Consider the following 15,790-nt stretch of genomic DNA (forward strand, 5'->3'; position numbering starts at 1 on the left):
AATTGAACTATTTCACTGGCTAGAGGGATAATTAATGCATTTGTTTTAATCTTCTAAAATCTTACCTTCAGGGTTCTATTGGATCGGGAAAAAAACAAACGTAGCTCTTTAGTCAAAAACAGATAGGAAGCAGGAAACTGCAGGCCAATCAGCTTAACATCTGTCATAGGGAAAATGTCAGAAGTTATTACATGCAACTCCTGCATCACAGTAATGGAAATTCATCACCATGGAATTTGTGTGCTAATTTTTGTTGTCTCTATGCATGGGCAGATTATGTGCCTTCACATTATGTAACACCAGGGTAGCTAGTATTAGGGAGACCATCACAGAGGACTTGGAAAGATTTAAGGTACACAGGCACAATCAACATGATTTAGTGAGTGGGAAATCATGTTTGACTTATTGGAAGTAATATGATGTAAATAAAAGGAAAAAATGGGAGAGGTAGTGTAGTGGTTAGTGTAATATTACAGTCCCAGCAACCCAGGTTCAAATCCACTGCTGTCTGTTGTTACGTATCCTGTAACTGGATCACTTACCAGCAAAGATAGAGAGGTCCACTGAAGTCTGATGGTACCATTTTTAAACGTTTTTATTTATAAAGGGGCACAAAAGGAAGGTTAATACAAACATTTTGATAACATACGTCGTCAATACTCAATCTAAAGCGCAGGTAGAGTAATGATCAATCAGAAATAAGCTCTATCGTTGTCTAGGGGATAATATCTTGTCCATTTGGAAATATAACAGTCATTCAAAAGTCGGCAGGCTTCAGCCTTTTTGGGAACCGCTGGGTTTCCCGTGTTGGAGAGAGAGAGAGAGAGAGAGAGAGAGATTGGTGAGAAAAGGAACACTTGCCCGGGTCCTTACGAAGCAAAACCGTGGAATTAGGGGAGCCGGCTTTCCTGTTGTTAGTTAAAAGCAATTTTCCGTGATTCCAGCCACAGACTCCCGATTCGGAATCTATCGCATGTGGCTTCCTTCAAAATGGCTTCCCTCTACGATGGGATCGCTATCGTGTCTCCTTGGTGCGTCTGGAGGGGTCCCCCCCCCCAGACCCTCCTTTATACTTCCTCACGAGATCGCAGGTGTCAATCTCTCTCTCAACCAGCCCACTTTGCCCGAGGTCTTTACACGTGGTCTTCATGAGACAATAGTCAAGGTCGCTTTATTCTGCATCCCGGTGGAACGCAGTATTCAGCACGTCTCTCTCTCTCTCTTGGGTCATTGACCCCCCCTTCACTAGGGCTCTTGCGATTCTCACAAAGGAGGGGGCTGGTATCATAACACCTCCCCTCTTAAACGTTTTTTTTACCAGCGGTTAAAAACAGTGGTATAGAGTCTTACAGGATTTTTGAATCTACCACAATACACAAGCTTTTCTTTTCACAGAGTACTACTGTTATACATTCAAGTCAGTATCTAAACAGTTAACGATTACAGTGTCCCTTTCTTTAATATCTTAACATCGCGTACCGTACTAAAAATCTTGTAGCATCAGACTTCAATTCAATAACCACCTATTTATTTATTTTTCTTCAGCAACAAAACTAAGGAGGTGTGATCTTAGCTTAGGTGCATCTACAAAAGTTTATGCAAATACTAATGGTTTCGGTCGTTTCACTTCACCGGCAGGTCTCCAAAGGGGCTGTCTTTATTATTCACAGGCTTTGGCGCAACCCCGTACAACCTGCTTTGCTGTTTAAAAAATGGCATCCGCATTAACCGTCGCCTCTTTTTCGGTGAGTCCCCCCGTGGGGAACTTGAGTAATTTGGCGTGGTGAACTCCCGCCCGTCTCGTTCATCGGGGCCATCTTATCAACACCACTTAGACCATTTCCACCCAATTCTGTAATTTTACCCAGGCAGCTAGCCCTTTTGTCAGGACCATGCAGGCTGATGGGTTTCCGTTCGAACCTTTCCCTCAGGCCGCATTTAAATTTCGGCTCTTGCACAGCGCTCTCTTGAATAACAACAGCGTGTGGGGCACCTTTACATTCCAAATCAACCTGTAATCGATGCGCAGGCACCGCGTTCCCAAGCCCTCGTTTCTGTAGCTTGGTTGCTTCTTCTAACACCAATCTAAACTTTAAATTTTCTTCATTTGATTTGGGAACTACAAACTTCCCGTTCCCTTCAATAATAATGTTTATTCCCCCTTGGTCGAGTTCCACTTTAAGGTTCACCACCCCTTCGTGTACCAACACCTGGGAACCCTCCCTTCCCCCAATTACCAGGGTTAACCCTGTCTTCACTGAACCCAGTCCATCTGACCCACAGGAACTGCATTCCTTTTCAACTGAATCAAATACCTCAGACTTTTTCTGAGCTCCATTACTAGGTTCAGTACCACGTGCATCCACATCTTGGACACACTCAAACGGGACATCTCCCTCTTCCAGGCTTTCAATACCCGTACCCTTTTCAAATTCTAAATTCCCCTGATCCTCCCAGTTCCTCTCTGGGCAACACCATTCCGGAGTAAACTCAACCCCGCGGGCTGAAACAACCTCGTCTGCCAACCCAGCAGACCTCTCCAAGGTAATGGTATCCTTTTCCTCTAGGACTGCCTTCATCTCATTATCGGGAACACCTTGATAACTCTCAACTTCTTCAAACAGGGCTGCCACCCCCGACAGATCATCCATGTCCAACTCTGGACCTTTTAACAGCTTCTTCCATTTCTCATCTTTATTTCCTACCTCTAGGACCTTTCTCTTCGCTAAGGGTAGATCTCGCTCCTCTCCCTTAACCCCTTTCACTTTACTACTCTTCGGTTTACCACCCTCAGAACCCTCGTGGTACAGGGTCGGTAGGACCATCTCGGCCAAATCAATACTGACCAGATTTAAACTGCTCGCTTTCTCAGCTGCCTTTCTCGACAGGCTGCGAATGCTCGCACCTGTGGTACAGACTGGAGATGCGAGGGGCGGGGCTGCAATCCTCACAGGCTGTTTGAGCCATGTCCAAACCTGCCCCCCAGCTAAATCATTTCCGAGGACGTCCGCGTCAGTTCTCGGGAATTCTGATGGCACCCCTATTTCGACTGGTCCAGATACCAGCTCACAATCCATAATTACCTGATGTAGGGGCACCATTTCTATTCTTGTACCTATCCCCTTCACGGCGATCATTCCCCTTCTCCGACCGAAATCTAGTATCTCACGGCGGATCAACGACAGCTCCGCCCCGGTGTCTCGCCAGATTCGGACGGGAATGGGTGGGTCTCCCCCTTTCACAGACATGGTTCCGGGTGACAGCCAGGTCTCTGACCCTTCTCGTACTCTGTCTACCCGGGGCTCTCTCGTCGATTTACTGATTACCACGGCACACCCAATAGGGACCGCTGCTCTCCCTTTTTCTGGCTCCTTTCTCGGAGCAAAGCACCTAGAGGCAATATGTCCTCCCTTCCCACAATTAAAACAGGTCAAGCCCGGAAATCTCGGGCCGCCTGGCCTTTCCCCCTCAACCTTACCACTAGCTCCCGGCGGGACCTCTGCCTCAGCCGGCGGACTTTCCCTACCGTTCCGACGGTCTCTCGGGTAACCTTTTGGCAAGGAAATCTTTATCCTGTGGGTTAGGGCATATTCATCTGCGAACCTAGCAATTTCTGAGATGGACTTATTCCCCTTCTCATTCAAATACATCCGGATCTCCTCCGGAACACACCCTTTTAATTCCTCAATCAGAAATAACTCCCTGATACGCCCATAATCCCCATCCACCTGTTCCGCAGTGCACCAACGGTCCAAGAGCACACCCTTTTCGTAGGCTAGCTCGGTATACGTTTGATTCCACCCTTTCTGTAAATTTCTGAACCTTTGTCTATATGCTTCCGGTACTAGCTCGTAACTCCAGAGAATGGCCTCCTTTACTTTGGCATAATTCTCCGCTTCCCCTTCCTCGATGGCCAAGGCCGCATATGCTCGTTGTGCCTTCCCCTTTAACACACTTTGTAACAACGCCACCCACTGCTCTTTGGGCCACTTTTGATTTACTGCCACCTTTTCAAAAAGCAAGAAATAACTATCAACATCCGACTCTTCGAATGGAGGTACTACCCTCAACTCCCGACTAACATTAAACCTCTCCTCTCTATCTAACCCTAGATCTCTTTGCTCTTTCTTTAATTTCTCCATCTCCAAGTCATGTTCCCTCTGTTCTCGTCTCTCCTCATACTCTCTTTACTTTTCGGCTCGTTCTCGGCTACTTCTAGCTCTTTTAGCTGAATTTCATGCTGTCTTTGCTTTTCAGCTTGGTCCCGCTCTTTTTCCACCTCTAATGCCTTTAGTTGGAGCTCCTGGTCCCGTTTCACCTCTAACTCCTTTATGTGGAACGCCTGCTCCCTTTCTTTCTCTCTCAGCCGCTTCCAGCTGCTTCATTTTAAATTCTCCAACTCTAGCTGATCCATTCCACTCGCTGGTACTGTTTCAGGGATATTTTCCACTACCTCAGCTTCGAACACATCCTTCCCAATGTAATACCGAGTTATGGCCCCTTGCACCTCCCGCTTTTTCATGGACGACCTCACTTCTGTGAGGTCCAATCCCTTCGCCAAATTTAACAAGTCTGATTTGGTGGCCGCCTCTAGCGCCTCCACAGTCGGGTTTTTCATAAATTCATCCACGTCCATCTTTGCTGGTTTCCCGTCTGGCTACCCGCGTACCAGATCCAATTTATTTTTTTTTTTTGACTTACAAACCCAATTCACTGCCCTCCCAGTTAGGTTTCAAATCTCGAGACGAGGCACCCATGTTGTTACGTATCCCGTAACTGGATCACTTACCAGCAAAGATAGAGAGGTCCACTGAAGTCTGATGGTACCATTTTTAAACGTTTTTATTTATAAAGGGGCACAAAAGGAAGGTTAATACAAACATTTTGATAACATACGTCGTCAATACTCAATCTAAAGCACAGGTATAGTAATGATCAATCAGAAATAAGCTCTAGCGTTGTCTAGGGGATAATATCTTGTCCATTTGGAAATATAACAGTCATTCAAAAGTCGGCAGGCTTCAGCCTTTTTGGGAACCGCTGGGTTTCCCGTGTTGGAGAGAGAGAGAGAGAGAGATTGGTGAGAAAAGGAACACTTGCCCGGGTCCTTACGAAGCAAAACCGTGGAATCAGGGGAGCTGGCTTTCCTGTTGTTAGTTAAAAGCAATTTTCCGTGATTCCAGCCACAAACTCCCGATTTGGAATCTATCGCATGTGGCTTCCTTCAAAATGGCTTCCCGCTACGACGGGATCGCTATCGTGTCTCCTTGGTGCGTCTGGAGGGGTCGTCCCCCCCAGACCCTCCTTTATACTTCCTCACGGAATCGCAGGTGTCAATCTCTCTCTCAACCAGCCCACTTTGCCCGAGGGCTTTACACGTGGTCTTCATGAGACAATAGTCAAGGTCGCCTTGTTCTGCATCCCGGTGGAACGCGGTGTTCAGCACGTCTCTCTCTCTCTCTTGGGTCATTGACCCCCCCCCCCTTCACTAGGGCTCTTGCGATTCTCACAAAGGAGGGGGCTGGGATCATAACACTGTAAGGAGTTAGTAATGTTCTCCCACATTCCAAAGTTCACATTTGTATGGTCACAAGACGCTACTGGGTATAAAGAACACCAGGTACTGTAGTCCACCCCACTAGCCGAGTTGCTGGATAGTGATGGAGTTTTGCAGCATGAGCTTGTTGAATACCATGTCATCATCTGCTACAGCTACCCAGGGTAGAAGGTGTCAGAGGTGATGTGTGGTCCAACAAATTGTGCAAATCATTGTCTTGGACATTTTTCTTGTGATCGCAAGACCCTGTCTAACATTGGTAATGTAGAATATTATAAGTGCAGTTCATTTGTGAGACCAACAGCGAGGGAGCTGCATGGCCTTAGTTGTTACGCATACCAGACTGTCAAGCTGTGGCATTTCCTTTTACAGCAACCAGGGGAAGGGGCAGTGTGGGAGAGAGCAGAGGCTTGGCAGGTGTGTTGGAGTCCTTGCTGGGTTACTGGCTAGCCCCTCCCATTGGTGCTGCTCTTTAGTGTTCACTCAGTGGAAGAAAAGCTGGATTATGTTTGTTTGCAGCCGCACCAGCATGTGATGAGGAAATGTTGAATGCTTAGAAATTGCAGAAACATGGCATCAGGACAACATCCCATGCATAATCAATCTACAGTCCATGAACCTTAGAAACTTTGGCTATTTTTTTTGTCTGACTGGATGTGCTATTGTCATGTTCAATGTGATGTGTGTAAGTTGTACTGGGTTTTGCACCTTGGCCTTAGAAATGCTGTTTCATTTAGCTGAATATATGTGTTTGGTTCAATGACAATTAAACTTGGACTTAATTAGTCATATGGATGCAATTGGGCAGCAAGGGCTCATTGGGCTGGAAAGCCCTTTAACCATGCTGTATAACAAAAATCCTTGATGTAGATAATGTATTGGCTCAGAAGAATTGTTTGGCTAATGGAAAACTGTAGGTGTCCATTTTGTTCTCTTGTCAGCATAATGAGTAGCATGCCACAATCCTATGCCGGAACTATGCTTTTTACTAGTTATGGTGAATGAATGAAGGCTTGATTGCTAATTTTGCTGATGGTCTAAAGGTGGTGGAAATTAAACTGTAGGTGACAAAGAGATAGCTTAACTGAGTGGGCAAAGATCTGGTAAATGGATTATAATGGGCAATGAAATTATCCATTTTGGCATGTAAAATTACAAGAGAAGAATGTTGTCCAAGATTACCTGGTGAGATTTTGCAGAGCTTTCAGATGGCAATAAATTTGAGGGTTCCAGTGCCTGATTTATAAAATATACTGATATGCCAATACTACATTAGGAAAGCTCGGAATGTTATTGCTTTATGTTAATGAAAACAAAACTAGGGAGGTTAAACCAATTATATTGCAAAATGATAACCTAACACATGTGGGGGTTTGGCAATGCTGGACTATTGACTATTTCCCCAATTAATTCACTTTGAGATGCTATACGATAAATTTTCCAGCGAAGCCAGCAAGTTAGTGTGGTGGGGGAAATGTACTGACAGTTTGACAAGCTAAGCTTGCATCTGCTGGAATCTGAATGAGAACGGATAAACAACTCTGAGCTGATTCCACACCCTACAAGCTCACTATCAAGAACTCTACAACTTATGTTTTCAGTACTTTATCATTTGCACAATTTATCTTCTTTGGCACATTGGTTATTTGTCAGTCTTTATTTATGTAGTTTTTCATAAATTCTATTGCATTTATTTTCCTGTAAATGCCTGAAAGAAAATGAGTATTGGGGTAGTATATGATGACATATATGTACTTTAATAAATTTACTTTGACTTTGAAGGTCCTGCAGGGGCTTGATAGTGGATGTGGAGAAGTTATTTTTTTGTGGAAATATTAGAGGAGATTCTATTTAGAAATAAGGAATCACTCATTTAAGATAGATTGATTTTTTTCTCTCCTTGAGGGTCACTGATCTTTGAAACTCATTTTCGCCAAGGGAGTCTTTGAATATTTGAAGGTAGATTCTTTATAAGCGGGCAGGTGAAAGATTGGTGGAGCAGATGGTAATATAAAGATTACAATGAAATGAATTTTTGATTTTATCAAAAAATGAAAAAGACTGGAAAGGACAAGTGGCTTACCTGTGCTTTTGATCTGTATGCCTGGAAAAGTACAAACTGATTTGCATATAGTATCAAATTGGAAAAATGCCAGTTCTTTAATTAACATTTCATATTAAATATTGCTTAAGACTATAATTTACAGCAAAATTAAAACAAAGACATGATTATTTTGTTCATCATCATGTACAGTTCAAAATTATTTAAACCAGTTACACAGAAGCAGAAAGTTTGAAGTTCTCAATCTGAAAATGCATTTAACTTATTGACTTGTGGATTATCTTTAAACAGAAACTTTAAGATAAAAATGCAAATATAAATGTCTTTCAAGACCTTGAAATTAATTTATGATTTTTTTCCCATTCTCATTAGAGGTTGTGCAATTAAGAAACTGAAAAGAAACAACACAAATATTATCTGTGAGATACTTATAGGAAAAAATATCTGCCTTAAGACATTTAACATTCCTTAAAAGTCATGGTACTTAAAATAATTTCTTCCTCCCTACCACCACAAATCAAACTGTTCCTTACACGACCCACAGATTAGTATTTCTGTATGAATCCTCCTACTCGATTCCCATCAACTTCAAAGGCAGCAGCCCACTCAAAAATTGACTTGAAATTAAGTTTAATAATTTAAAACAACAAATCATGGTAACAATTCTGACAAATAAAAAATAGGAGTGCTCTTCCTATTCATCAGATAATCCTGAGGTTTTCTTTTGGTCAGCAATGAAAATTATTAGCTAATTATTTTCCATCAGTTAACATAATTAGACCAACAAATGTATTAATGATTCAGACATCTGATTATTTTGCCTTAAATGGATACTTACAAATAAAGAAGATGGAATTCCATGTCCATTTTTGACAGCAGATCGTTCATTTTGCATACCATGGTATGTCAGGGTCAGAGTGGGTGAAGAAAAGGCCATTTTAAAATATTTAAAATACACAACATAATTAGTGTACTGAAAATATTAATTTTAATTATTCTAGATTTTAAGTCTACAACCAAGAATTGAAGGGGAAATGAATGGTATCGTGGGCTTGAACAATTTAACATCACCCTCTCTAACACATCAATCTTGATCTACGCAAGTATTTATTTCCACTTCACAATGAGGAGTTTGAAATCTACCCTTGAATAGTTTCCAGTTCTGTTGATATTTTGACCCATTTACTACAGCTAGCTAACTTCAGAAGGAAGTAACATTCCTACTTAGCAGTCAATGACATGGTTGCAGCCATTCTAACACTCACTTTTCTAGAAATCAGAATATAAAAGTTTGAATATACTACGTTTGGATTTACAGATCATCCTAATCACACCACTAATTTGAATTTTCCAAACACCTTGGAATGTGCTAACAACATTTGTTTCTACTCAGCTGCTAAACTACGGAAAAAGGGTTTCTGTCCCAATTCTTCCACCATTCTGTCATTTGTTACGTGACTGCACCTGATGGAACCCCAAGGGTGGCTCTACAATCATAATAAACACAAATGGAATTAAAATTAGGCAGCCTGCAGCCGATCACTGTGATCCTAGGAAAAATGATAATACTTTTTGTTGTAATCAGCAGCCAAGCACATTGTCCTCTTTAATTATGTGCATTTTATTCTCTGTACGTGAAGCACTAAGATATGCACTTTTACAAATGGTGGTGGTGTGCTTATAGATGGTGCTACTTACTGAAAAACAATAGGTAGTTCATGTCCAGAATCCAGCAGTGGTGCTTGACAATGAACCACTCAGTGGTACAACTGGTCACTCATCACCCGATTTCTTCTGCAACCTTATTTACAACTCTCTTTTAGCCCTCTAGCACTGCTGAAATTAAAGTGTATCAGGATCTCAAATCCAAAGCTGTGTCAAACCATCCTGATATTTGACACATCACCATTCTTTGTTCACCTGATATGAACATATTATGAATTTTGAATGTTTATATTTTGTTTTTTTTTTAATCAACTTGTTAGTCTTCATAAAGCATTTGACCACCCTACAGCACAAGGCTCTGAGAACTTCTTGGTCTGTTCCCAGAGATCTGGAGAGAACGAGCCGCAGCCTTTTTTCCCATTATTGCAACTGCTGGCATTTATATGAATAAAAAGAATCAATCTATCAGGTCACTAGGCTTTATGCCAAGGCATGCCAGGTCAACTGGTCCTATCACATAGGTCTGATCCCAGCTTTCAAATGGAAAAGTCAGTCCAGACTGAGGGGCAATGTGCAGTTGTACCTGCATGTTAAATTCATCCAATATTGTAAATATTGAAATACATTTGGCTGCCATGCATCTGGCTTACAATTCACTAATAATACTGGTCTTGTTGATTAATGTTTACTTTCACACTGGTGATGATTTATAATGCTATATTTTTGATACCTTCAAAATAAATTCTGAAAAATGAACCACAAAGTGCATTGAAGCTTCCAATTCTGCACACCCAGAGGTAGGATTGCTATTGTGCAACTGCTGGGTCATATATTACCCACGAGGAAACCAAGAAAAATCCAGTCAAGAAATCTCAGGCAGTACCACACAAGTGCCCTCAATTACTTTTCAAAGCACAAGTGGATGTGTTACTGCCCCAGATCATTTCCATGTACTTTCTCTTTAATTTGTTAACACCCATAATGATTAAGACTTCTTTTAATAAATAATTCAAGTGCAAAAAAATTTAGCCATACAAATTATTAGGCCTGAAAACCTGATGTTCATTTCACATATTAATCATGCTAGAGAGAAAAAAAATCAAAGATCCATTAACACAATCTACCTTTGAATTAAATAAAAGCAATGTTCATCAAAAATTCCACTTGTCTGTTGAAGTACAGTAATGTTAAATATGAAGTGATAGCATTAATAGGGTCAAGTAAAACAGATAGCATCTTGGACCTGGAAGCTATTCTCCCTCCCTCAACCTCAGAGGGTCTCAAAGCAATGTCTGACATTCACAGTAAAGAAATGTTTAGCCTTTACTGAGACAAAGACTTGTCCAGGAGTTTCAGGCACCCTCCCACAAGGTGCAGGCTACCCGTAATCAGGATCTGTATGGTGGAAGCTTCATTCAGGGTTGCAGCCCTTGCCAGATGGTGCAGATCTGCCGAGGCAGGCCGGAGGCCAGGGTCCCGACCTTGGGTTATCCACTGCAAGCCTTTGTTGATGCAGGGGAACAGAAGGGCTCGAGGACTCATAAGGTCGCAGTCCAATTCACTGAAGGGTAACGTTCCCCTGTCCAAGTTACCCTTCTTAACCAATGCCGTCGAGCTCGCCAGGTTACTTCCCGACAGGCTCCACAAGTTGTTGTGCGTCACTTCTGTCAATTTGCACCATGCACTGTGATTTTCAAGGCAACGGCTCAGCATATTTTCCAAAGTTACTGTGTAATTCTTCTGATCTGAAATTTAAAAAAAATATTAAACCAAGATCTTTCTCACCGCAGTGCTTTGCTGCTCATTCTTCTGAAGGATACTAAAATTGGAAATAATGCACCAAAATTCTCCTGGAGTAAGAGGTCAGGCTGCAGGAGTCCACAGGAAGCAATGGGGAATGAGTGGTTCACTTGATCTCGTGGGCTGAAACATCAGGTGGCAGCGACTTTAACCTTCATCTAAGATTTGAGAACTTGATGCCTCTCTCAAAACTGATATCTCCAAAACATTATACAAATACAGTTTTAAGCTACTGTTGACGGACTGCCCTTGCTGGCAACCTGCTGACTCATCAACTGGGTCAAATTACAGTTAACCATAGAACAATACAGCACAGTACAGGCCTGTCAGCCCTCCATGTTGTGCTGACCCATATAATCCTTAAAAAAAAGTACTAAACCTACACTACCCCATAACCCTCTATTTTTCTTTCATCCATGTGCCTGTCCAAGAGGCTCTTAAATACCCCTAAGGTTTTAGCCTCCACCACCATCCCTGGCAAGTCATCCCAGGCACTCACAACCCTCTGTGTAAAAACCTTACCCCTGATGTCTCCCCTAAACTTCCTTCGCTTAATTTTGTACATATGCCCTCTGGTGTTTGCTATTGGTGCCCTGGGAAACAGGTACTGACTATCCACCCTATCTATGCCTTTCATAATCTTGTAGACCTCTATCAAGTCCCCTTTCATTCTTCTATGCTCCACAGAGAAAAGTCCCAGCTCTGCTAACCTTGCTTCATATGACTTGTTCTCCGAACCAGGCAACATCATGTTAAATCTCCTCTGCACCCTCTCCACAGCTTCCACATGCTTCCTATAATGAGGTGACCACAATTGAACACAATACTCTATGTGCGGTCTCACCAGAGATTTGTAGAGTTGCAACATGACCTCTCTACTCTTGAACTCAATCCCCCTGTTAATGAAGCCTAGCATCCCATAGGCCTTCTTAATTGCTCTATCAACCTGCGCAGTGACCTTGAGGGATGTATGGATTTGATCCCCAAGGTCCCTTTGTTCATCTACACTCTTAAGTAACTGACCATTAATCCTGTACTCAGTCTTCTGGTTTGTCCTTCCAAAATGCATCACCTCACACTTATCAGGATTGAACTCCATCTACCATTTTTCTGCCCAACTCTGCAGCCTGTCTATATCCTCTTGTAACCTTCGACAACCTGCAGCTCTATCCACAACTCCTCCTTTCTTCATGTCATTCGCAAACTTACTCACCCATCCTTCCGCCTCTACATCCAGGTCATTTATAAAAATCACAAATAGCAGGGGTCCCAGGACAGATCTATGCGGCACTCCACTAGTTACTGACCTCCAGGCAGAATGCTTTCCTTCCACAACTACCCTCTGCTTTCTTTCTTTAAGCCAATGTTTATCCAAACAGCCAAGGTTCCACTTAACCCATGCCTCATGACTTTCTGGATGAGTCTCTCATGAAGGACCTTGTCAAATGCCTTGCTAAAGTCCATGTAGACCACATCCACTGCCTTACCCTCATCAATTTCTTTTGTTACCTCTTCAAAAAACTCAATCAGGCTCATGAAGCACGATCTTCCCTTCACAAAGCCATGTTGACTATCCATGAGTAGACTACTTCAAATGTTTGTAGATCCTATCCTTCAGAATCCTTTCCAGTAGTTTACAGACCACCGATGTAAGACTCACCAGTCTATAGTTCCCAGGTTTCTCCCTATCACCTTTTTTAAACAAGGGAACGACATTTGCCATTCTCCTGTCCTCCGGCACTTCCCCTGTAGCCGAAGAGGATTCAAAGATCATAGCTAATGCTCCAGTGATCTCTTCTCTTAATTCCTACAACAACCTGGGGTGTATCATATCCGGCCCTGGGGATTAATCAATCTTGATGTTTTTAAGAAGATCCAGCACTTCTTCCGTAATCCCCACATTGTCCAGCACACAGGCCTACTCTATTTCGACCTCACCCTGATCAAGATGCTTTTCACTTGTGAATACTGAAGCAAAGTATTCATTTAGGACCTCCCCAACCTCCTCCACCTCCAGGCAAATGTTGCCCCCTCTATCCTTTAGTGGTCCCACCTTCGTTCTCGTCATCCTCCTATTCTTCACATACGCACAGAACGCCTTGGGGTTCTCCTTAATCCTACATGCCAAGGCCTTCTCATGCCCCCTTCGAGATCTCCTTTCTTTAGCTCCTTCCTGGCTACCCTATATTTCTCATAAGCCCCTCCTACTTCCTGCTTCTTATATCTAACATATGCTTCCTTTTTCCTCTTGACGAGTTGCCTTACATGTTTCGTCGCCACAGTTCCCTTTTCCTACCATTTTATCCTTGCCTCAGTGGGACAGACCTATCCTGAACCCAGCTCAAGTGGTCCCTAAACTTCTCCCACATTGCTTCTGAGCTTTCCCCTTTGAACATCTGTTTCCAATTTACTCTCGCTAGTTCCTGCCTCATCCCTTCAAAGTTTGCCCTTCCCCAGTTAAGCACTTTCCCATTTTCTCTGTTTTTATCCTTTTCCATAGCTATGCTGAAGCTAAGGGAGTTGTGGTCACTCTCACCAAAATGCTCCCCCACCAAGAGGTCTGTCACCTGACCAGGTTCATCACCCAGAACTAAATCCAGTATAGCCTCTCCTCTCGTCTGCCGGTCCACATACTGTGTCAGGAATCCTTCTTGAACACACCTGACAAATTCAGCCCCATCTATCCCCCTTGCACTCAGGAGATGCCAGTCAATATGAGGGAAGTTGAAATCACTCATAACTACTACCCTGTATTTCCTGCACCATTCTAAAATCTGCCTGCTTATCTGCTCCTCGGTGTCCCAAGGGCTATTTGGGGGCCTATAGACTACTCCCAGCACAGTGATTGATCCCTTCCTATTTCTGACTTCCACTGACTCCGTGGACACTCCTTCTGCAGCGTCCTCCCTTTCTATAGCCATGATACTATCCCTGACCAGCAATGCCACTCCCCCCCCCCCCCAACTTTTCTACCTTCCATCCTATTCCTTTTAAAGCACCTGAACCCCGGGACCTGCATCATCCAATCCTGCCCTTCCTCCAACCAAGTTTCAGTAACGGCCACAACATCGTAGTTCCACGTACTAATCCATGCTCTAATTTCATCCTCCTTATTCCTCCTTATCCATGGGTTCCGCATGCACGGATTCAACCAACCGTGGATTGGGAAAACCCGGAAGTTCTCTCCAGCACTTGTTGTTCGAGCATGTACAGACTTTGTTTTCTTGTCATTATTCCCTAAACAATATAACAACTATTTACATAGCATTTACATTGTATTAGGTACAAGTAATCTAGAGATGATTTAAAGAATACGGGAGGATATGCATAGGTTATCACGGATCGGGAATTGAAAAAAAAACTGGAAGTTCTCCAAGTCGGTACAGGTGCATCCGGTATTATTTAGCATCAGTTAGTCAAACGTTTGTATTAGTATATAGTATACATTTTACCCTTCTATGCATATAAAACACTTAAGAAATGTATGTATTTCAATAATTAAACCACTGCGTTGCTTAGTAATAATTGTAGCTTTCATTGGGGCAGGGCCTTCACATGCTCCATTATTCTCACTTTATCCCGACTGTAGCCTATTGCTTTTCCAATGACCGATGGCATTTCACCTCTTTCTGATTGCTTTATTATTTCCACTTTATTTTCAATCGTGATCATTTTCCGGAGTAGAAACACTGTGGGCGGTGGGTCCTAAAGTCCACCTACTTGAGCATCCGCATTTTTTGGTATCCGCGGGGGGTGGTGTCACTAAAGTAACACCAGGGATTTAAACATCAGTTTCATAAGCTAATAAACCCATTCTTAGCATCTCAACACCACACCACACTCAGCATTAAAGCTCATATGGCCTTCCCTTAGTTATCCTTGAGTGAATCCATAAATGAATGATTTCAACCAATGGCACTTTGACCCTGAACCTTTCGAACCCAACGGCTCAGAGTGGGCCAAGCCGCGCCCAAATCCTTGAACCAACTGCCCTTAACATTCACCATTAGAAATCCTTCACTGCTGTGATTTCAAAACAGCCTGTAATCTTGAACACAATGTTCCATTGGCACATCCAGTCTTCCCTTATTCAATGAATGCATCACATAGCTTTAAATTACTGCCACTCGATGAGCTAAAATACTAATAATGGGGAGAGGTTCCCTTTACAGACATAGCTGTACGTGAAGCTGTTAAGCGACGATATATGGCTTTTTAATCGCCCAAAGATAAGCACATTGCCTTCATGTACTAGTGCACTGGCCTAACAACTTACTCACCACCACACAAAAAATACATTTCCAATCTACAAAATATCTTACAACTTCCTTAACCTATATAAATTCAACACAATCCTAGATATAGTCAATTACTGTGCAGTGCAAGGCCCCAATATAACTTCCACTTTCTATACAGACACTACAAGGAAATTGCTTTTGAACACAGCACTTACCAGGATTTAGATTCTTCTGTGCTACATCCAAGAGATTGGGACAGAAAGCAGCAAAATCAAACTGGCATGGCTGAAAGAAACAATAAATTAGTTTATTGTTTGAGTGGCAGACTCTCTTTATTTTTCTTCCTGCTTTGGTCTGCCTATGCCAAGCACTGACCTTGGCTAAAAGAAAATGGGACTTATCTCAAATCATACCCCCCCCCCCCCCCACTTTTAATCACTGGGAGTAGCCACTGCTGATTCTGAAATC

At 42.7% G+C, this 15,790-nt stretch overlaps 2 protein-coding genes across 3 annotated transcripts in view; both read right to left on the bottom strand.

Moving 5' to 3' along the window:
- Window positions 1-548: 548 nt before the first annotated feature.
- On the bottom strand, window positions 549-7,653 carry LOC140731235 (uncharacterized). The gene is made up of 2 exons (XM_073052762.1): window positions 7,641-7,653; window positions 549-6,109 (listed from the first exon to the last, which is right to left on the bottom strand). Exon 2 carries the CDS (start codon window positions 4,140-4,142, stop codon window positions 1,725-1,727), a length of 2,418 nt encoding a protein of 805 aa, XP_072908863.1. The 5' UTR covers window positions 4,143-6,109; window positions 7,641-7,653; the 3' UTR covers window positions 549-1,724.
- A 2,610-nt stretch (window positions 7,654-10,263) lies between these two features.
- fpgs (folylpolyglutamate synthase) overlaps window positions 10,264-15,790 on the bottom strand; it is a 68,035-nt gene continuing 62,508 nt past the window's right edge. For both annotated transcript variants that reach the window (XM_073052763.1, XM_073052764.1), the window contains exons 15-16: window positions 15,538-15,607; window positions 10,264-11,029 (exon numbers count right to left, since the gene is read on the bottom strand). In XM_073052763.1, the coding sequence (XP_072908864.1) occupies window positions 10,608-11,029; window positions 15,538-15,607 (492 nt within the window). In that variant the 3' untranslated portion in view covers window positions 10,264-10,607. The remainder of the gene's footprint in view (window positions 11,030-15,537; window positions 15,608-15,790) is intronic.

The sequence above is a fragment of the Hemitrygon akajei genome, chromosome 7 (assembly GCF_048418815.1).
Source record: "Hemitrygon akajei chromosome 7, sHemAka1.3, whole genome shotgun sequence".
NCBI classification, from domain to species: Eukaryota; Metazoa; Chordata; class Chondrichthyes; order Myliobatiformes; family Dasyatidae; genus Hemitrygon; species Hemitrygon akajei.